This window comes from Dermochelys coriacea, chromosome 10, assembly GCF_009764565.3.
Source record: "Dermochelys coriacea isolate rDerCor1 chromosome 10, rDerCor1.pri.v4, whole genome shotgun sequence".
Taxonomy (NCBI): Eukaryota; Metazoa; Chordata; order Testudines; family Dermochelyidae; genus Dermochelys; species Dermochelys coriacea.
In genome coordinates, this window is record NC_050077.1 from 20,546,278 (window position 1) to 20,569,750 (window position 23,473).

The window sequence follows — 23,473 nt, forward strand, 5'->3', positions numbered from 1 at the left end:
ATTCGCCTTGCAGGCGGCCATGGTAAGCCATAGTCTTTTGGCTTCTGCCACCTTCATAACAGCAGCCCCCTCCTTTCCCATACCAAGCAAAGCCCGTTGAGTTGGCCATTTACTGCTGCAGTTTTTCTGTTTATGTGCAACAGCAGAATCCAAACTAACCCTTTCCCCCATCCAATTCTCTGGGATGCTCGCTTTTCCCTTCCCCCACCGCCTGGCTGGTAGCAGGGAAGATCCCTGCTAGCCAAACACGAACAGCTCAGTGCCAATGGTCCCTCCTCCCACCGCGTGGCTGACTGCGGGGAGGATTTCTTTTCAGCCACAGGCAAACAGCCCAGTAGGAACGGGCACCTCTGAATGTCCCCTTAATCAAATTCCCCTATTTTAACCAGGTTACCATGAATGATATCACTCTCCAGAGGATAACAGAGAGATAAAGAACGGATGTTGCTTGAATGCCAGCAAACACCGGGACCATATGCTGCCAGGCTTTGTCATGCAATGATACCAGATTATTTGCTACTAGCATGGCATGGTAAAGTGTCCTACCATGGAGGACAGAATAAGACTGCTCTCCGCAGGAACCTTCTGCAAAGGCTTTTCGAGTACCTCCAGGAGAGCTTCACGGAGATGTCCCTGGAAGATTTCCACTCCATCCCCAGATATGTTAACAGACTTTTCCAGTAGCAGTACTGGCCACGAATGCATCCCAAGTCCTCAGGGCTACTTAATCATTAAAAAATGCTTGCTTTTATAACATGTATTATATTTAAAAATGTACACTCACCAGAGGTCCCTTCTCTGGCTTTGTTGAGTTGGGAGGGTATTTCAGTCAGGGTGATAAAAAGATCCTGGCTGTCGGAGAGAACGGTGTGCTGTGTTCTCTCCACAAGCTCGTCATCCTCCTCCTCATCTTCCCCATCCACAAAATCCTGCACTGTGGGATAGCTTCCGGAGGCCAATACCTTCGAATTGCGTCCACACTAACCCTAAATCGAATGTCGATTTCAGTGCTAATCCCCTCCTTTGTTGGGGAGGAATACAGAAATTGGTTTTAATAGCCCTTTATGTCAAAAAAATGCCTCTGTGTGGACGGGTGCGGGGTTAATTCGGATTTAATGCTGCTAAATCCAACATAAACTCATAGTGCAGGCCTTAGCATCACACTTCTAACTGCTGTTTTAAATTTTTTGTAGCCAGCTCTATACTATACAATTTATTTTATAGTCTGTGATCCAAAGCGTTCTAAAAATTTCAGTGGCTATGCTGAGCATAGGAAATAATGCACAATGGAAAACATAATCCCAACTATACATATAAAATGATGGGGTCTAAATTAATTGTTACTATTCAAAAAAGAGATCTTGCAGTCATTGTGGATAGTTTTCTGAAAACATGCACTGCATGTGAAGCAGCAGTGAAAAAAGCTAACAGTATGTTATGAATCATTAGGAAATGGACAGATTATATGATATATGGCCTCTGTATAGATTCATTGTACACCCACATCTTGCATATTGCGTGCACACCTGGTCACCCCATCTCAAAAAGATATTTTGGGATTGGAAAAAGTACAGAAAAGAGAAATAAAAATGATTATTGTTATGGAACAGCTTCCATATGTGGAGAGATTAATAAGATTGGGACTTTTCATCTTGGAAAAGAGATGACTAAGGGGGGGGATAGGATAGAGGTCTATAAAATCAGGACTGGTGTGGAGAAAGTAAATAAGGAAGTATTTATTCTCTTTCATAACACAAGAACTAGGGATTACCAAATAAAATTAATAGGCAGCAGGTTAAAACAAAAGGAAGCATTTCTTTTCACAACACAACCTGTGAAACTCTTTGTCAGAGGATGTTGGGAAGGCCAAGATCATAGCAGGGTTAAAAAAAGAACTAGATAAGTTCATGGAGAATAGGTCCATCAGTAACTATTAGCCAGGATGGGCAGGGATGGTGTCCCTAGTCTCTGTTTGCCAGAAGCTGGGACTGGGCCACAGGGGATGATTACTAGATGATTGCCTGTTCTTTTCATTCCCTCTGAAGCACCTGACATTGGCCACTGTCAGAAGAGAGGAAACTGGGCTAGATGGACCATTGGTCTGACCCAGTACGGCTGTTATGTTTTTATGATTTTGGACTCAGGATTCAGGGCTCTATCAGACTTAAAGGAAGTCATTTAATCACTATGTCTCAACTTGTTTGTAAAAAGGGTCTAGTGTGCTAGAGAAGTGTTAAGGAATAATTTAAGGTGCACTTTGTAATCGTCAGATGATAGGCAGTATGGAAGTGTGTAATGTTAATTGAATTTATATTTAATCACATTCAGTTTTATATGACATACTTTTGTCCTTTTCTCCAACCTGCTTAAAACCTCCTGTAGCTGAAGATTCTCAGCAATGTCTGTTATCCTTCCACTGGCTGTCATCCATAGATTTTTGGGCCTTATCCTACTCCTGTTGAATTCAATAGAAAGATTTCCTTTTAATATCAAGCAGTTTGCTCCCCTTTCTAAATCACTTTATGGGTGTAGCAAGCAAGATCATTCCGAGCAGTAAGCTGTGGGGGACCCACTTTTTGACTCCATAGAAAAAGATTTCCTTACATCTACTCTGACTTCCTCTAGCCTTCCTGCTAGCTAGTTAACATTCCAGTCTCAAATCTTTCACAAATGCCTTCAGTTTTTTACTTACCAAATAAAAAAACTTGAAGGTTATCTTATCAAATGTCTAGGAGAAGCATTGCTATTTGTACAGTGGTAGTGCCTATACAGAATAAAGAAAGAGGTAGATTCAGGGTTATGATAGTGTTGACCCAAGGACCTCTTGATGCCAACTGGGAGAGGGCCTGGGGTACAGGGATCCCCTGGATTCACCAAAAGAATGACATTCAAGGTCTTTAGTGACAGACTGTGTCACAGTGGTCATAATCATTGTGAGATGTATATATGGAAAATATGCGAAGAGTTGTATAAATATGCTGAAAGTTATGTTCTCTAGCCTTGTAGTTAAAGGCAGATAACTCGAAGGTAGCATGCTTTGAGACAAACTTCTCCAAACAGAAGGTGGGGAGAAACATCTCCCCTTGGTGGACCACTGTGTATTGTGTGTCTTGCAACAGATGTCTGTTAGCATACTGAGTCAAATGCTAATGAAGAGCTTGTGGAGGCTTCATAAGGAAATGAACAGGAAAAGGTAAATAGTGAGGGGTGGGATGGGAACCTTCTTTTCTGATGAAGATCAAAAGTCTGATCTCGTATATCTGTTTAACTATTTGTTTCTAGTTTCATAGTGGTAGCCGTGTTAGTTTGTATTAGCAAAAACAACAAGGAGTCCTTGTGGCATCTTAGATACTAACAAATTTATTTGGGCATAAGCTTTCGTGGGCTAGAACCCACTTCATCAGATGCATGGAGTAGAAAATACAGGAGCAGGTATAAATACATGAAAAGATGTGAATTGCCTTACCAAGTGTGAGGTTAGTCTAACGAGACACTTCAGTTGACACCAGGATACCAAGGGAGGAGAAATAACTTTCAAAGTGTAATGAGAGTGGCCCACTTCAAACAGCTGACAAGAAGGTGTGAGTAACAGTAGGGGGAAATTAATATTGGGGAAATCAGGTTTAGATTTTATAATGACCCAACCACTCCCGAGTCTTTATTTGGGCCTAATCTGATAGTGTCCAGTTTGCAAATTAATTCCGGTTCTGCAGTTTCACGTTGGAGTCTGTTTTTGAAGATTTTTGTTGAAGAATTGCCGCTTTTAGGTCTGTTGTTGAGTGACCAGGGAAATTGAAGTGGTGTTCTATTGGTTTTTGAATGTTATGATTCTTGATGTCAGATTTGTGTACATTTATTCTTTTGTGTAGAGACTGTCTGGTTTGGCCAATGTAAATGGCAGGGCGACATTGCTGGCACATGATGGCATATCAAGCCCATGAAAGCTTATGCCCAAATAAATGTTAGTCTCTAAGGTGCCACAATGACTCCTTGTTATTTGTTTCTAATATACTTATTTACTATCATTTGAATCTCTGTTCTTTGGTTATAGTGAAAACAAGAATGTTTATTAATGTATCAGAGTGCTGTGGGTTAAGCAGAGTTGTGATCATGAGAGGAATCAAATACCTTGGTGTATATTATTCCTTTGAGAGTGGAGAATCTGAGAGTTCGGTGAGTGTTTGGTGGAGTAAGGTCTGGGCACTCCAGAAGGACATTCAGAGGACTCAGGGATTCATATGAGCCTATTGCTAACCTGCACAGATAGGCTTCTGGAAGCCTGGAAGACAGTGTGTGCGTTGCCAGAGGCTGTTGGAATCAGGGAGCTGATCCACAGCAGGCACAGACCTCACATCAAGGGCAGGTGGTACCGAGATGCCTCACAACCCTGGGTACCCACCCTGGGCAGCATCACAGACAAGGGAAGGCTGGGTTCAAACAGGAGAAATCATGTATAGATCGAATAGTAACATATCTTGAAAGAACTGTTGATAGTGATAGTCGCCGTGTTATATGAATTATAAAGATTTCAAAAATGCCTTTGGAACAGAGGATCGAACAGTTTTATGGAAGTTGCTATGCCATTATGTTATCCTTCAAAAATGTGTGAACATTCAGATCTATTATGACTAAGGATGTGATTCTGTCACTGATTCCATGGCTTTCTGGGACCTCTGTGACTTCTTCCAGGGCAGGGCTGGAGCAGCTGTCAGCCCTGGGGCTGTTAGAGCAGCGGCTGCCGGGCTGAAGCAACAGCTGGGATTGGGTCAGCCACTGGGGCTGGAGAAGCGGCAGTCAGACCCTGCCGCAGTAGTAGCCTCCGAGCAGCTGGCCGGTGGTCAGTCCTGGAGCTGCTGGCTGGTGGTCAGCCTCCCTGGGGCTGGAGAAGCACCAGGGTTAGGGCAGTTGCTGGGGGTCCGACCACAGCAGCACTTTGACGTTAGTCCCCTTCCCCTCAGGGTATTTTTAGTGAAAGTCAGGGACAGGTTGTGGGCTTCCGTAAATTTTTGTGTGTTGCCTGTGACCTGTTCCTGACTCTTAGTAAAAACACCAGTGACAGAATCTTAACCTTAATTATGACATCTGGGAAACACACAACAGTGAATTGTCTTAGCCATTCAAGGTTACTATGGGCATCAGAAAGGGATGTCTTGTGTCATCCATGATCTCTTTATTGATAGTCGATTGCGTAATGAGAGACCACAGAACAATCAAGGGGCATATAATGGACTTCCACACTGAAGTTAGAGGACCTTGACTTTGCAGAGTACGTCAATTTGCTATCCCATACCCATCAAGAGATGCAAGCCAAAACAAATGATCTCCTGGCCTATGCACATAGGTTGCAAATCAACACAGAGAAAACTAAAACCATAAGGATCAACACAACAAGTAACACCAATAATACTTTCTAAGACTGACTTAGAAAAAGTCTGATAGTTCACATATCTTGGCAGCCTAATAAGACATTTAAAGCCAGAATAGTGAAATCTAGAAATGCCAAAACTGATCTGGAAAAAGAGAAATCTTGCCCTCTGAACTAAACTTTGAATAGTTAACTTGATTATAAAATGATCTGAAACATGAAGTCTTGTTAAGACCTTACTGTCTGAACTCCAGGTTTTCATAAACAGCTGTCTTAGACAAATCCTCCATATCAGATGTCCAGAAAAAAATCACAAACAAAGAACTCTGGAGGAGGACAAAACAGAAACTGAAAGGACAGGAAATTATGGAATGAAAATCCAAGTGTCTAGGATATACATGCAAGAAAGACCCCAATAACATGATGAGACAGGCATTGGACTGAAATCCCCCAAGCAAGAGATGATGAGGCAGACTCAGGATAACAAACATGGAAATGCACAATAGAAGCAGAATTGAAAGCTGTCAAAATGACATTGGAAGACATTAAGATTGCAGCAGGAGACGGGAAAAGGTGGAAGGCATCTGTTAAGGCCTTGTGTTCTGCATTGGGTGGGGGTAAGGGAGAGAGCAAGCTCCCGAACGAGCCTAAATGCCCTAGTCAGAATTGGGCACCATTCTTCTGGATACTGTACATACACGTTATATGACAGTCCTTGATCTGAACAGTCAAAATTTAAATCAACAACATAGATAATTAGTAGACAGAGTTAACGTAAAATGTTACAAACTATAAAGTTCTTTTCTTTTCTGTTTCTTTTCTGTTTCTTTTCTTTTTCTTTTCCAGTTTATAAGAACAGTCTCAATTTTTTGACCCAATAAATTTTTTGCTATCCCATTCTTTAACCATCTATTTAATGTGTAATGATAGAGTATGGTGCTTTCTAAGGAAAGGTTCAGCCCAACATGTTCAGTTAACAGTCTCTTGCCTATTACTTGCAGGAATCACATCAACCTCCCTTTGATTCTTTAGTGTCTTTACATCCAGGTTGAGTTAGGCCTAAATAATTTGCTTGGTCCTGATAATTCATTGCTCAACAGCTCAGTTTTTTACACAAGGGATCTTGCTTTGTTCTGATTATTTGTTTATATCTATCCTTTCTAACTTGCTCCAAAATGGTTTGATAACTATAGGTGAAATGTTAGATTTCTCAAATATGGCAACTACATGGATATGCAGTGATAAGTGATATGGCTGTTAATATAGCTGTTTATCCAGAAGTAATTGCTAGTATTACTGTAAACTTAGTCTTACAGCAGAGAGATTCCTGATCTGAATGACTTGCATCTTATTAGAAAGTGCGAAGATCAAAGGCAGACTATTTCATTTAACTCCCAGTATTCACTGTTTATACAACTCACATTTGAATAGGCTTCACTGCTTTTAGTTTAGAATTGCCTAGAGTTTATATTGCTCTTCCTCCCATCCAATGCATATTAGGCTCATAAAGGGCCACTGCAGTTTGTATTTGGATCAGCTGACGAATCTGAGCCTCTGTGCAGCTGATATGTGTCATATTTCCTCTTTTCAAAAACAGTGTATGCTAAATAAAGAGTATGCAGCCATGTGGCTTTAGCTTTACCTTTACCTTTCAATCTATAGTGTCTTCTATGAAGACTGGTCTTTTATGATGGATGAAGAACGTTCTAGTATGATCCCTACGATGGCAGCTGGTAAGCCTGGACATTTTAAGGCAAGCTCTGAATGATACTGTTGTGTGAGAGACTTCATTTTTGGGATGTGCTTATTTCTGTAGTAATTGCAAAGCACTTTGTAAAATAATGAGTTGGGTGCTGTTGGTGAGGCAAGTGCTGGTTCATTTTATGTACTCAGTAATGGGGCATACGTAACATTGGATATTGGCACCAGCTTAAATTACAGAGGGAGTACTGAGATTTTGTAGGTCTCTACTTGGTGGAAATACTTTGTGTGGGAGCTTTCACTTTTTGCTTACAAACCTTTATCTTTCAAAATTGTAGTTTTATATTGCTGTATCGGTACACCAGCAAAAAAGAAAATAATTAGGTGATGTTATTCATAAGAGAACTGACATATTTTTTTTAACAGCAAAACAACTTAAAGCAGCATTTTGACAATGTGTGCAATGCAATAGGCTTACTTGATTGCATACTATTTCTTGAATTGCATCCAAGATCACAGGGAATTGAACTTTGGTCTGGCAAGTCCAAGTTAATGTTATAGCCACTGGACCATCCTTCCTCTGTGTAATGTTCCTTCTTATTTATTTTTATTACATTAATGCCTAAAAGCCATAGTCATGGCCTAGGACTCTATTGTACTAGCCACTGTACAAACAACAAAAAAGATAGTCTGTGCCCCAAAGAGTTTACTGTCTCAGTATAAGAAAAGAGCCAACAGGTGGATAGGGAACAGTCGTACAGGGAAACAAAGACAGTATTGGTCAACATGATAGGCAGTGGTCTCTGCAAACCAGCAGTCTACCTGTTGTCGAGGTTTTTATTGTTTTTTGTTTTTTGTTTTGTAGGCATTACAGCAAAGGAGAATTTTTGAGAAGGATTTTCAAAGAAGATAATGAGTTAGTTTTGTGGATATTTATTGGGAGCTCCTCCTAAACATCGGGGCAGCATGGGAGAGAGCACAGAGATGCTTGTGAGAAAAATTTATGGGTCGATCATAGGCGAGCATCAACATCTTAATAGTGAATGCAAGATCATAGGTAGCATCCAGATAGACCCTGAAGGGCCTTGGACGTGATGACAAGCAGCTTAGGTTTGATGTGATAGAGATGGTGGAAGGATGTAAAGAGAGGGATGACGTGGTTCAAGCAACAAGCTAGGAAAATGATCTTTGTAGCAGCATTCTGAATGGATGTAAATTGGGCAAGATTGTATTTGTGAAAGGCAGAAAGAATAACGATGGAGTGATTGAAATGCTAGTTGATGAGAGCTTGGATGGATAAGAAAGGCCATATCTTAGAGATGTAATACATAAAGAATTGGCAAGATTTAGATATAGCCTAGGTGTGAGGACCTAGAGGGAGTTCCGAGTTGAAGATGCCCACATTAGGAGCCTAAGTGACAGGCAGGCGGAGGTGTTGTCCACAGTGATCAATAAAGGAATTAGCGGGGATGGTTGGAGGAGGGATGTGATTAAGAACTCTCTTTTAGCCATGTTAAGCTTTGGGTGATGGCTAGACATTCACAAGGCAGTGTCAGAGAGACAGGATGATATTTTAATTGGACAGAAGGAGACAGGTCCAGAGGGGAGAGGTAGATCTGTGAGTCATCAACACAGATCTTCCACTATGTCATATTTGAGATAGTATGTGATTAGTGAATTACAGAAGGAGGCAGTGTTAAAATCTACTCTTCATTGTGGATTTATTTTCACACTTCCTCATTGCAGCCTTAATGTTCTATTAATTTCATTTGTGTATGAAATATCATTGCAAATATGCACTCAGTTATGTTACTGTATGGTTTTTCATTTTTTGCTTTATCTATAGGTCTGAACTCCATTCTTTTTGCAATCAACATCGACAACAAGGACTTAAATGGGCAGAGCAAATGCACTCCTACAGTCTCTGATCTCTTAAAAGAATCCACGCAAAATGTAACCTCATTGTTGAAGGAATCCACCCAAGGTGTTAGCAGCCTTCTAAGAGAGATAACTGCATCCTCTGCTGTTTCCATTTTAATCAAACCCGATCAAGACTCTGACCCGCTTCCAGTTCTATCAAAGAATGTTACTGTTGGTAAGCATTTTGGGGATACCAACATAATTAAAAAGTATAAAAAGTGCTCAAATATTTAATTTTTTTAAATTAAGGAAGACTCTAAAATAATAAATTATTTAAATAATTAAAGATATTTGTTACACATAATTTAAATTATATTAGAATAATATTTAAATTATATAATATATTAAAACTGGTAGATTCATTTTTAAGAAAAGTACTTTGGAAATATTGGTGTGAAGGAAAATTAAAAGCTCTTCTGTATAATGGATATGTGCATTATGCTATTTGTATCTCTGGGAGCAGAAAATTATAATCTTTTGAAGACCGTTTGGGATTTTTACTTGAAATTTGTTATGGCACACTTCTAAATCATTGTAAAATACCCATCAGATGCTACCTGGCCCTCCCGTATCACATATGATATATTATAGCTCAAAGATATCTCATCATGGAATAGGGTTTATAAAGTCTAATTCTGTGGTCTGAGACAATATATACATGTTTAAGAAAAGTTTTGTAAATGAGTCCCAATAGTTCATGGATTAGGGACCCAATTTTATGGGGTTCCAGGGCCTTCTGTATAGATTATTTAGGTTTAATCTTTCTATCTACCCAATGGGATTAGTGCTCAATCTAGAAGATACTATCAGAAATGCTTAGTTTTGCAATTCTTAAACTGGATTTGTGTCTCCTAACATGCTTGTTAACGGCAAAAATGTTTTAAAATAAATAATATATAGAGATGAGAAATAACAGACCTCAAACCTATTGTCACTCTGCAAAGTTGTGTACACAGAGTCAATCCCTTATCTTTCTTTAAAAGTGCAAAGTTTCAAAAAGTTCAATGAATAGAAGATTGTTGTGGGCGGAATAGATCTGGACAAGGAGAATAAGTCTGGAGATAAATGTGAGAAGGGAAGGACAGGCAGTAGAAACAAAAGTGAAACTGTTTGAGCAGCATATTCCAGAAGTCTTGAGGTCTCACTGATTTGAGATCTACCATACCATTATCTCAACAGAGGGGAAAACCTATAATGGCAGCAGGCCATAAAAGAGACCTAATTTAGGAATATTTTAAAGTTCCTCTACCTGTTGGTAAGACAGGCATGCTTGCAAAATGCAAACAGTGCAACAAAGAAATGCAAGGCTGGATTTCGTGAATGAAATAACAACATGGGAAGTGTTCCTTCTCAAGAGGAAGCTGCGTTGAAGATGATGAAAGGAACATGCAGGATCTTCAGGTTGGTAAACTTTTTTTTATTTCATACTTCTTTCTTAAGGACTGCTTGTCTTCCTTCTGGATTATTCTTGAATTCTCATGTTTGAGCAAAAAATGTAGTTGTTTCTCTGTGGTACTCTAGATGCAGTTGTGATTAAAAAAATAAATAGCTGAAATAGGCAGATCTTCCTTTTACAATTTCACCTTTAAAGTAGTAATGAGTGTCAGTGAATGCAAAGAATAATACTAAACGAACAGTATAGTAATAATAATTAAATAACTGTATTGACTTATTTTGTTTAGGAGAATCCATCCTCAACATACAGGATTCCAAAGACTATCCACCTGCAGGATCACCATAATTTTCTGTAGTTTCAGAATTATCTGCCAATGATAGTGTTTCAGTCACATCATGTATGTCACATAGCCAGAGTATATCACTTGTAGCAAAAAGAAAAAAAAAAAATCTCCATCATCCAGAAACAACCATAGATAAGTTTGTGATAAGAACCAGCAGATTACAAAAAGAGGCAATGGATAAAAAAATTGCCTGGTTTGTTTATACAACAAACTCTACTTTCTGTATGATTGAGAACCCACACTTCATTAACGTGGTTCAGTCATGAAGACCAGGATACAGTCCACCCAACAGAGCAGGCAAATTGCTGGATTAAGTGTATGAAAGTGAAATTGAGCAGTGTGCAAAAGGTTAAAGGATAAAATTGTTAACCTGAATCTTAATGGATGAGCAATGTCCACAATGATCCTGTTGTATGTGCTTGTGTGACAATAGAAGAAGGGAATGTCTTCCTTACAGAAACAATTGATACATGAGGAAATGAACACACAGCAGAATGCTTACAAAAAGTAGCTATAAAAGCTAAAACAAGCTGTGAAAAGAAATTCAGATGTCTAGTACACAGCTAGACAATGCTGCAAATGTATGCAAGATGAGAAGAAATTATTTTGAAGAGAGTCCCAAGCTAATAACATACAGTTGCATTGCTTGTTTGATGCACCTCCTAGCCAAAGACTTCAGTGTTTCAGAAATAAAGGCTAATGTTGAAATTTCAAAATACTTCCGTTAACAGTCACTTTGCAGCAGCTGCTCTGAAAAAAGTGGGAGGAACCAAGCTAACTCTCTGACAAGACGTGCGATGGAATTCAGTAGTGGACTGTTTTGAGCATTATATCCAGAACTGGCCTAATCTGATGACAGTTTGTGAATAAATTTGTGAAAAAATAGATGGCACTGCCACAGCCAAAGTTCTCAGCACTGGATTAAGAGAAATGTTGAACATATGCTGAGTATCCTGAAGCCTATTTCTGTAGCCTTTAACAAAATTCAGGGAAATAGCTGTTTTATTGCTGACGCTGTTGAAATTTGGAAGGAACTGATTGAGATCTTAAAGAGAGAAATATGCAACGACAGTGTTAAATTACAAGTATTAAAAAAACAAATGGGACAAGCACTATCACCTGCTCATTTTCTTGCAAATATTATCGATACTTGGTACTAGGGTAAAACCTTAACTGCTGAAGAAGAGGAGTTGGCTATGACATGGACATCCAGCAATCATTCTTCCATAATGTCAACTATAATAAACTTCAGCGCTAAGGGTGAACCATTCAAGAAATATATGTTTGATGATGATGTTTTAAAGAAAGTCACGCCAGTGAACTAGTGGAAGTCACTTAAGCATTTGGATTCCAAGACTGTTGAAGTGATGAACTCACATTTAACAGCAATAGCTTTTTCTGATGGTGTAGAAAGAATATTTTCTTCCTTCGGATTAATTCATTCCAAATTAAGAAATCGTTTGGGATCTGAAAAAGCAGGAAAGCTTGTTTTTCTTTTCCAGTTTATGAACAAACAGGAAAATGAAGGTGAAGACGACTGAGTTAGCTGTAGAAGCCGATATTTTAAGTTTCTCACGTTCACCTGGCTGACAGTCGATTTATTTTTTTAAATTTTCATTTATTTTAGTTAAAACCAATTTTAACAAAAACAAACCTGATTTTAAAAAACTTGAATGTTTAACTAAATTCAAAAATTCATATGCTTGTTTTTTAAAAATGTTATATGTTTGCTGTTGCAGAAAAAAAAAACCAGAATATATAACGTTGTTGTTTTTAGTTGAATAAAACAATTTAAATGTCTGTCTGGTGATGTTCTCCTCCTAATACAGCATGGCAAGAAAATCCTCCAAATATTAATGATTAACCTGTTGAATTGGAGATAGTTAACCTCCCAATGACTTCATAAATATCTGCTTCAATTACCTTTGGTACATGAAATAACCAATCATTCATTTTCTGATATAGCTGTAAAACTAATCTGAAAATATTTCCAAATAAATCACTTAAAATGTATAGTGTGTACCTTCTAAAAATGAAACCTACTTCTGTCTCTGAGTTGTGAAGAATATGTATTAAGGTTATAACAACCAACAAGAATGCACTTTTATGTAGAAATCCATGATTAAATCAAGTCTTCCTCATGATTTAAATCAAATCCACCCTGCCCTCTAGATCAAAAGGGGAAGGCAGAAAACTGTAATATTAGTTTAGCTGAATGGTATAGAGATAGGGGTGTGTGTGAGAGAGAGAGCAATATGGGTGGGGTGGGATAGGTGAAATGGGGGCAAGGGACAAAATGAGAAATTTCAAAATATATATTGAACTTTTCTTTCTCTGAGAGTTCCAGTATGCTACCACAAACAAATATGACCTCCATCCCCCCACCTCCTCAAAAACAACTCTTCAAAGTCGAAACCATTTAGTTAGGGGTCCTTTAAATAAACTGCTTAACAGGTTCAAAAGTACATTTAAAGGTAAAGAATATAAACCCATGAGGTTTTATAAGTATTCTACGGTCTGTCACTAATCTCGTCTGAGACTCAGGGTGGGTGAGGTAAAATCCTTTATTGGACCAACTTCTCTTGGTGAAAGAGAGAAGCTTTCTTTAGCTCTGTGTAGCTCCAAAGCTTATCTCTTTCACCAACAGAAGATGGTCCAATAAAATATACTACCTTTAGTCTCCTGGGACCAACACTGCAAACACTAATTTTATCTGTCATTCTTTGTCATTTTAACCCTTTTCTATTTGTAATAGTATTCTTAAATAATTGCCACGGAATACTCTTTTTAAGTATCTGGAATTTCTTCCCGTGAAACACTTCCCATCAAGGTTCCCTGAGGAGCTATCAAAAATGTTAGCGACTTGATTGATTGGGGCAGGAAGGATATTAAATACATTATCTTTTTATTTCAAATATGTTATTTTAGCAGTGTGCAAACTTGCTTTGGCAGCCTTAATCCTGGAAAAATCTTTTTGTTTGTGTTTTGTTTCCCCGTCCCATCATCATGTATGTTTTACCTTAGTAAGGAAAGGCAGTAAAGTCCTAAAACATGAATTAGGTATCTCCATTTGTTACTAGCTGCTTTTCTTTAAAATATGTAAATCTTTCTTTTGTTGCCACCAGATTTAAAATGTAGAAAAGATCGAAAGAAGAAGAAAAGGGTGACACACATCATATCATTTGATGAGGAGGAAGATGAACAAAATTTAGGAGATACTTTAAAGACAGTAGTTGCAGGAGAAAGTTCAGAAGAGAACTCAGATAAGTCTTCAGCTTTTGTGTTACCTTTCTCTGAAGGCTCTCTTGTACAAAATTTAAACGGAAATCAGAATACCCATTTGTGGAAAAGTGATTCCATGTTTTTGAATGGTGAATATAGTTACCAGAAGCTTGATGTGAAGAGTATTGATGATGAAGATGTAGACGAAAATGAGGAAGAGATATTTGGAAAGATATTGGGAAACAAAGGCGTGGAAGATGAAACAAAAGTTTCAGAAAAGTGAGTACACAGAGCCAAAACTAAACTGTCTGTGCAGTTCTACTTTGCTTCAAGTGCTTAATAGGAACAGGAAAATTAATTTGCCTAACCTATAAGATCCCTAAACTTTTTTATCTATTTTTAGAATCAAACTATAACTTATCCAAATAATTCACGTGGTCAAAATGTAAAATCTGGTGGTCTTCGCTTGTGATCTCTGGCAAGGACCAGAAGAAAAACTTGTGAGATTTCCAGGAATTTCCTTACAAGATTTCCAGTCTGAACTTTTCAGACTCAAGTTTCAAACAGCCATCCAAACATTTGGATGATAAATTCAAACCAACCCTTACCCATTGGAGATTTTCCCATCCTTCGTATGGATGTTTGGTTGTACAGTAAAACAATGTTTGTTTTTTAAATGACACAGTTTTAATATTTTGTTTTTTGAAATTGCATCCCCCTTCCTTTTCTCAATCATGTTTGGCAGATCACTGGGCACTGAAGGTGGAGAACAGGGCACTGCCCAGCCTGCCTGCCTACTTTGGACCAGCCAGCTCTGTGTTATGTTTGAAACATTTCTTCATACATCTACTCACAAGAACTGGGGTTGGGGAAGGAAGAGGAGGGGGAACTGAGATACAATTCTTTCCTAGCATAATTTATTGTAACTTCTATCCTGACAATACTGTACAAAATTAATAATTTGTATATTATATTTCAAAGAAATACATAAAACACGGATCACTGCCCATCATATATTTTTATTTAGGCCACATGAAGGGAGCACATGCAATTCACAGATATGCACTTGGACTCCCCTGCAGATCCTGAATGATAATTCAGATATTTTGTTTCCTGTCAGTGCTGTTAGTTCTTACGCCCAGATTGGTAGGTATTTACTATTCTCTAATTTCAATAAACTGCTCTAGTTCTCTACTGTGTTGAAACCATGTTCTTGTGTACCATAATTTTTATACAACTTTAGAGCTATCATTCTTGATAAACATGTATGTTCAAATTCTACCTGTATGTATTTGATTTGGCGTACTATCAATTCCACATGCTTCTCTTTATTAGTGATTATAATACAGTAGCTATATATTATTTATATGAATTCCCGAATCTCCCAAATGGGCGTTAGCCAGCCATATACTAGAATTTGTTTTTTAAATAAATGGGAAAAAAATACCCTTTTTAGCTATAAAATATAATTGCATGTGTTTTGGTAAATGTTGTGTAAACTTCAAGAAGTCAATTCCCTTTTTATTCTCCACCACATTTTCAGCATGCATTTTGATTTCTGACTTGATGAATATTTTATTCACATCCTTTGAATACTAACTTTGTGCATTACACTATTTATTTAAACAATGAAGAGTCCGATGGCACCTTAAAGATTAACAGAGTTATTTGGGCATAAGCTTTTGTGGATAAAAAACCCACTTATTCAGATGCATGGAGTGAAAATTACAGATACAGACATAAATATATATTGGCACATGAAGAGAGGGGAGTTACCTTACACGTGGAGAACCAATGTTGAAGGCCAATTCAGTCAGGGTGAACGTGGTCCTCTCCCAGTAACTGATGAGGAGATGTCAATACCAAGAGAGGGAAAATTGCTTTCGTAGTGAGCCAGCCACTCCCTGTCCCTATTCAAGCCCAAATTGATGGTGTTAAGTTTGCAAATGAATTGTAGCTCTGCGGTTTCTCTTTGAAGTCTGTTTTTGAAGTTATTTTGTTGAAAAATGGCTTATTTTAAATCTGTTATTGAGTGTCCAAGGAGATTGAAGTGTTCTCCTACTGGCTTTTGTATGTTACCATTCCTGATGTCTGATTTGTGTCCATTTATTCTTTTACGTAGAGACTGTCTAGTTTGGCCAATGTACATGGCAGAGGGGCATAGCTGGCACATGATTGCATATATCACATTCGTAGATGTGCAGGTGAATGAGGTGTGGTTGGATCCTACGATGGTATCGCTAGAGTAGATATGGGGACAGAGAAGGCAACAGGGTTTGTTACAGGGATTGGTTCCTGGTTTAATGTTTCTGTGGTGTGGTGTGGGTGTAGTTGCTGGTGAGTATTTGCTTCAGGTTGGGGGGCTGTCTGTAAGCAAGGATTGGCCTGCCTTCCAAGGCCTGTGAGCGTGGGGGATCGTTTTCCAGGATAGGTTGTAGATTGTTGATTATGTGCTGGAGAGGTTTTGGCTGGGGGCTGTATGTGATGGCCAGTGGTGTTCTGTTATTCTCCTTGTTGGGCCTGTCCTGTAGTAGGTGACTTTTGGGTACCCGTCTTGCTCTGTCAGTCTGTTTCCTCACTTCCCCAAGTGGTACTGTAGTTTTAAGAATGCTTAAAACACTTGATAGAGATCTTGTAGGTGTTTGTCTCTGTCTGAGGGATTAGAGCAAATGTGGTTGAATATTAGAGTTTGGGTATAGACAATGGATCATTTGATGTGTCCTGGATGGAAGCTGGAGACATGTAGGTAAGTATATGTAGCGGTCAGTAGGTTTCCAGTACAGGTGGTGCTTATGTGACTATCACTTATTTGCACTGTAGTGTCCAGGAAGTGGACTTTTTGTGTGGATTGGTCCAGGCTGAGGTTGATGATGGGGTGGAAATTGTTGAAATGCAGGTGGAATTCTTCAAGGGCCTCCTTCCTGTGGGTCCATATGATAAAGCTATCATCAACGTAGCGTAACTAGAGGAGGGACTCTAGGGCATGAGAGCTTAGGAAGCGTTGTTCTAAGTCAGCCATAAAAATGTTGGCATACTGTGGGGCCATGTGGGTACCCATAGCAGTGCTGCTGACTTGAAGGTATAAGGTGTCCCCAAATCTGAAATGGTTGTGTGTGAGGACAAAGTCACAAAGCTCAGCCACCAGGTGTGCCGTAGCCTCATCAGGGATACTGTTTCTGAAAGCTTGTAGACCATCTTCATGTGGAATATTGGTGTAAAGAGCTTCTACATCCATGGTGGCCAGGATAGTGTTTTCAGGAAGAAAACCTATACTTGGTACAATTTATTTAGATTAATTAACTTAAAAACTGAGCTAATGGATGATGGACATAGATCCATGCAGCACATGGGTTGTCTTGAATGTTAATTATCTTGCTGATGCAGAAAATGTGTGTGTTTCTATGAGTATTCCATATTATAATATGACAGCGCAGACATATTGGGGTGCTGTGGAAGAGCAAGTTTCTCTGGCATGTCTTCCAGTGTGGAAAGTGTTCCAGTTGATAGGTTTTCAGTAATCAGTGGGACTAAGTATACTTGCCATTTTGAAAACTATAGTGGACTTAAAATGAACTACCTTAATGGTTTCAGTGAAAATGTTTACAGTAAAAGATCTTGTAGCAGGAATTTATCGTTGTCTTAACTAAAAAATGTATACATTTCTGTTGAAATGCTGAACTGTTAACTAAAACAAAATTATTTAAAACTGGAATTTTGGAATATTTATCAAATTGTAGAGGTGTGCCTGATGAGGACAGTAATAAAAATGTTTTAAAAGTGGCAAAAAAAAATTGTGCAGTCCTAAGTGTGTGTAGATAACAGTAAACAACTGCACACTTGTTTGTGTTGAGGTGTGAAAGGGATACAGAGTACAGGCAGAGAACCATCATTTTGGGAGCAACAAATTTATTTAATTCTCCTGAGTCGTAACCCTGGTTGAGGATGCCATGTCAATGCTCTTCCTGGAGTTTTGGGGGAGGAGGGTTGGAGGGGGGGAGAGAGAGAGAGAGAGAGAGAGAGAGAGAGAGGTGCATCTTATTCACAGTTTAAGTGCCTCCTCCTGAACAATCAAAAATAATAATCGGTTGTTGGCAATTTTCTTTTGATTTCTGTGAGCCCAACTCTGAGAGGTGCTGAGCACTTCCTTGAGATGTATTGAGCAGTCTTCAACTTTCATTTACATTAACAGGAGTTGAGGATCCTCTGTACCTTGCAGAATCTGGCACTATATGAATAGCCAAATAGTGCACAGTATATAAATTAAGAGGACTTGATTCCCAATCCTGTCAGGTGCTGAATATGCTCTTTCCTGTTGCAACTGATGCAGGCACTGCTCAGCACCTCAAAATATGGGAGATATGAATATACTGTAAAACAAAGCTACGTGTAATTTTTCAACAGCTCACTGAAAAGATTTCTAGCATAGACGAGAACTAAGAATTACGCTCATACTCATTATTTTTACATGGACTGCTAAAAAAATTACTTGTTAGAGAGGGGAGAAAACAACTGTGTTTTTGAAATCCTTAGCAGTTTATGCTGTGTGCCTGGCCATGCGAACATGAACTTTGAGTAGTCTCAAGTCAACATTTCAGTTGTGTGATAGAATAGATTTTATTCTTTTAAAAAATTTTTCATTATTTTAATAAGTAGTTTGGTACTACTGCGATGAAGTTTCGAAGTGTTAAATGTCCTAAACATGTTAATAATATGGATGTTGGTTTTCTGTATGTCAATTTGTATTGTTTGTGCCTGACATGGAATTTAGACCTCCACAATGATTTCATGACACAACGTCTACCTAAACTATTTCAATTTAAAAAACAATACCACTTGTCTGAAAGTGGAGATTGAAAGTTCAAGGAGTAACAGGATGCCACAGATTTAAAATGGCCTAATGCAAATTTTAATGTACTGACGTGGAACAAAGCTTTAGTTTCTGATAGATGCCAACCACAGCCACTTGCAAATCCTAAAAAGTCTAATCGTTGAAGGACTTGAATATAAGTGATTCAAAATGATGATATGCATACTTCACTGTTACATTGCAATAGTAAAATTACAAGATTAATGTGTACAATAGGTGATGGTTAAATTTGTGTGTATGCTTCATGTGTGTATAAAACTATAATGAATTGTCTCAAAAATAGAATTCACTGTTCGGTTGAGGCCAAGGAATATACAGTTTTAGTTACAGAAGTTTTAGGCAAATACTAACTAGAGAAAAATAACTAATAACCAAAGTCACATGAAGTTGGTTTAATACAAGTATATACAAAATATGGCTGTTGGGCTGAATGCTATGTCTCAATATCATCTGCTGGCTGCGTACGATAGCACAGTCTCTCTCCCCACTCTCCTCCACCCCCTGGCCATAAATGTCTGTGGAGAACTGAATTCTCATAGCAATTTACTTATTTGTCATCCTCCAATATCTACAGTAGTGTTAATTTAGATGTTAGAGGAGCCATAGAGAAAATACAGGATTTCTGTGGGGACTGAAAGTAGATTAATTTGGATATACTCTGAGATATAAATTGAAAGACCTTGGTAAGGCTAGCTGTTGTTATGGCCCATTAAAACTACCAAATCAGATGTACATAACTAACAATGTGATTACTTTAAGATTACCATTGTCTATTAATGTCTGTATTCCTACATCTGTGCTTTCATTTCTTCCTGTACTGTTCCTAGTTTTTACATTACTCTCCCCTTCATCTTTCTTACACTCTTATTTTCTTGCCTATCTTGTAGCCTTCTGCAGATGGAACACTGTCCTTGCACCCAAGCACGTCCCAAAACCCATTTCTTTCCGAATCCTTTTACCAACTCCAGCAGTAATCCTTTACAGCATCATTTTTCTGAATGATTTTGATCCTGAGATGATATGGAACACAAACTCCAGGGCAGGGAGAGAGTCTGTAAAACTGTGTACATTAATGATTCTTTATTTTGCCATAAATGTGTCACCAGAATATATAGTTTGTTTAGTTACTTGGATAATTGTTTAATAAAATAACATGTTTATTTGAATGTGTTCTCTTTTTAATGACTGCTTCACAGTTCAGCAGCATTCCAAATATATGCAGTTCAGAAGTAAAACCTTTCTTCCAGTTTGAATCTGCTGTGTATATTCCTGTAGTTTTTTGAGAACCATTAATTGATGAGGTAGATAAATGGGCAGTGGTTTTTTTTTTTTTTAACAATTTTTCTGTATAATTATGGTGGTAAAAATCAAAGAATATAACTTGAAAAGAATTAAGTAATGTTGTACTGCCCTCTATTGTTGCTTCATATACTTGCAACTTTAATAAAATAATCAGTTGAATTAGTTGTATGCAGTGTTGTAGCTGTGTCAGTCCAGGGTACTAGAAAGACAAGGTGGGTTAGGTAATATCTTTTATTGGGCTGGTTCTGTTGGTGAGAGAGACAAGCTTTTGAGTTTACACAGAGCTTTTCTTCAAATCTGAATGAGGCCTGAAGAAGAGTTCTATTTAAGCGCAAAAGCTGTCTCTCTCACCAAAAGAAGTTGGTCCATAAAGATACTACCTTGTCCCAGTAGTTGAATAGAGAAGAACTGAGTAGTCCCCCCCTTTTTTACATTTAATAAGAATTGTGAGCCTCAGACCCTGTCAGCCATCTTTCTGAGTTTTTTAATTTGTCCTTAAACTTTATACCAGGTTTGAGACCAAAACACCCACAGAGAGAAACTATTTTGTTTGCTAATATAATTCAAGTAATTTGATTTCTTTGTTTGGTTTTGCCTTGGTTAAGTTGACAACATTGCAGCTTGGTCTGTGACAAACAGTTGCTAATTACTCTGCAGTGGTGGGAGGAAATATTTAATGTTTTAATTGATTGGAAAATAGGGTATGAAAAGATTGTTAAGCATACTGTTTGGACTGTTGCAGAATTGATATGGTATGTACTAACATCCTAATAGTTCATCTTGATTTATAGGCGGCTGATATAACTTTGAAATTGTTACAGTATACTTTTTCATTAATTTGTAAGGATGCCTTGACTTCAGTCCTTATTGTAATGCTTCAGGGATGTGTCAAGACGCATCAAGTTTCCATGTACGGTGAGGTAGCACAATTTGGGGTTGAAATTCAGTTTCTTGGAAGCAAAGTGGAGAGTTCAGTAATGACAGAGGTTTTTTAAACTCTACCATTTTAAAAAACAAACACAGACATGCCCTTACTTATTCAACCCAAAATCACTGTCAACACATTGTCAACCTTCTCTCTCCATTTTTTTTTTAATCCGGTACTGTTTTAACATATGCTTCTAGGTTTATTTTATGGGAAACCTCATTATGATAAAATATATTTTGGATATGCAGAAAATGTCAGTGAAATATGGTTGAATTTTTGTTTCACTTGAACGTTTTATAAGGGACTGAATGGCCAATGGGGCTATTAAATAGAGACAGCTTTTTGTATGTAGGATGATGGCATGAATATGGATTAATTTTTATTAGGGACATAAAATAGTCAGTGTTAGATGGCTTAGAAAAATAAACTTCTTAATATACAGAACAGATAAAGTATGAGGTATAAACTTTTCCACACTGACCCATTAATGTCTAAACCCTGACATGATGGAATGACCTCTGGAAGTGAATGGTCTTCTATGCTTATTTAATCCTCATTGTGTGTATGAAAACTGCCAACAAAGATGTCAGTTGTAATAGTGGATTTTTAAATTTACAAAATGTCAGTTTATGATTGGATTTAAACCACCAGTTCACTTCCCACAGCTCTGTTTGTGATCAGTATCAAACTTCATATTTAATTAAATTAAGCATTAGGATTTGTGATACTTCAGGGAAGGCATTTCCTCAGAACTTTGAAACATGAAATTGTGACTGTAAAATGTCAGCACACTAAATGTAATATAACTAAATGTAAAATTCTCAGAAGCACCTAAATCTCATTGACAGTCAATGGGGCTTATGCACTTACAAGCCTATTTCCTTTGTGAAATTTTGATTTATGTGTTTTGAAAATTTTATGCTTACTAACTTTATTAGTTGCAAGTATAACGGACAACTGTTAGATTTTGCTCATTTTTACATTAACTAATTTTATGTCCTGTGCATGCTACTTTAGGTAACCTGGAGAATGGAGATGGGCATGAAAGTGCTGTTCTTGCAGTAGAACTGGCTCAGAGAGGATCTGAACTTCCTTATAGGTAAATCAAATTTAGATTTTCTAATTATAAAACAGAAGTACCTAATGGTAAACAGGCACATGCAAAGTAAAGTTGGCACCCAAGCCATAATTACTCAGTACTCGAAACACACCACTAATCAGATTAATTCTATAAACATTTGGAAAGACAAATGCCTAGATCCATACTTCCATATTTTCATAATCTTCTTAATATTTTATATTATCTCTAATGATGCTAAAGGACCCATGTCAAATGGTATCTGAACTTCATCTGGAAGTCATTTTTGCACCATATACTAGTCATATAGTTTGTCTATTTGAATATTAATATTTTCAATATTTATATATTAAGATTCATGCAGAAGTTAGATTTTTTTTTTTAATTTCAAATAAGTTTGGATTAAAATAAAAGTATTTTCCTCTTTATCTACGACTTCAGCATGTTATTTTGTGTTACATGTACACATGGTGAATAGAATGTGGTCTTTTAATCGTTTCTGCTTCTACAAATCTTGCTTATTAGTCTTTGAATTGAGAATTTTGTGTTCCTCTGGTTAATATTAATGATCTTCTGTCTTTTTAACTAGAGTGGATATCAGTCCTCCTGTTCAAGTGAATGCTTTAAGCAATATGTTACCTTCAGCCACTGTGCCAGAATCAATGACAATTAGTAAGTACTTGCTTGAACCATTTAGATTGACAGTATGTGCTTTTCAGAATTAGCTTTTCAAGCTCTACTGATAGTATGCGCACTCGCTTTCTCTCTCTCTCTGAGATGTTTCCTGTGAGGCAAAGCCTTTGCTCTGATGAACACCCAGTACTTCTCTTTTGACCTGCTGGCTATCAATGGGCATGAGAGTTCTGAGATGGTTCTGAATCTGCAGTTCCCAGCTAGTAATACTGTGTTGCCAATGTGACACTGACCTTTTTTCTCCAAAAACTACACAAAATACTGTCATATTAGAATGAGGAGTACTTGTGGTGCCTTAGAAACTAACAAATTTATTTGGGCATAAGCTTTCATGGGCTAAACCCACTCCATCAGATGCATGCAGTAGAAAATACAGTAGGAAGATGTACACACAGAACATGGAAAAAAAAATGGGGGGTTGCTATACCAACTCTAATGAGACCAATCAATTAAGGTAGGCTATTGTCAGCAGGAGAAAAAAACCTTTTGTAGTGATAATCAGGATGGCCCATTTCAAACAGTTGACAAGAAGGTGTGAGTAACAGTAGGGGAAAATTGGCACGGGGAAATAGTTTTTAGTTTGTGTAGCGACTCATCCACTCCCAGTCTTTATTCAAGCCTAATTTAATAGTGTCCAGTTTGCGAATTAATTCCAGTT

At 37.8% G+C, this 23,473-nt stretch overlaps 1 protein-coding gene across 1 annotated transcript in view; it reads left to right on the forward strand.

Moving 5' to 3' along the window:
- The window catches only part of SNX29 (sorting nexin 29), a 477,394-nt gene that overhangs the window by 37,692 nt on the left and 416,229 nt on the right, over positions 1–23,473 (forward strand). The window contains 6 exon segments of the mRNA XM_043494140.1: positions 7,028–7,098; positions 8,913–9,161; positions 13,851–14,226; positions 14,975–15,093; positions 22,062–22,143; positions 22,712–22,794. Of these exon segments, the coding sequence (XP_043350075.1) occupies positions 7,028–7,098; positions 8,913–9,161; positions 13,851–14,226; positions 14,975–15,093; positions 22,062–22,143; positions 22,712–22,794 (980 nt within the window).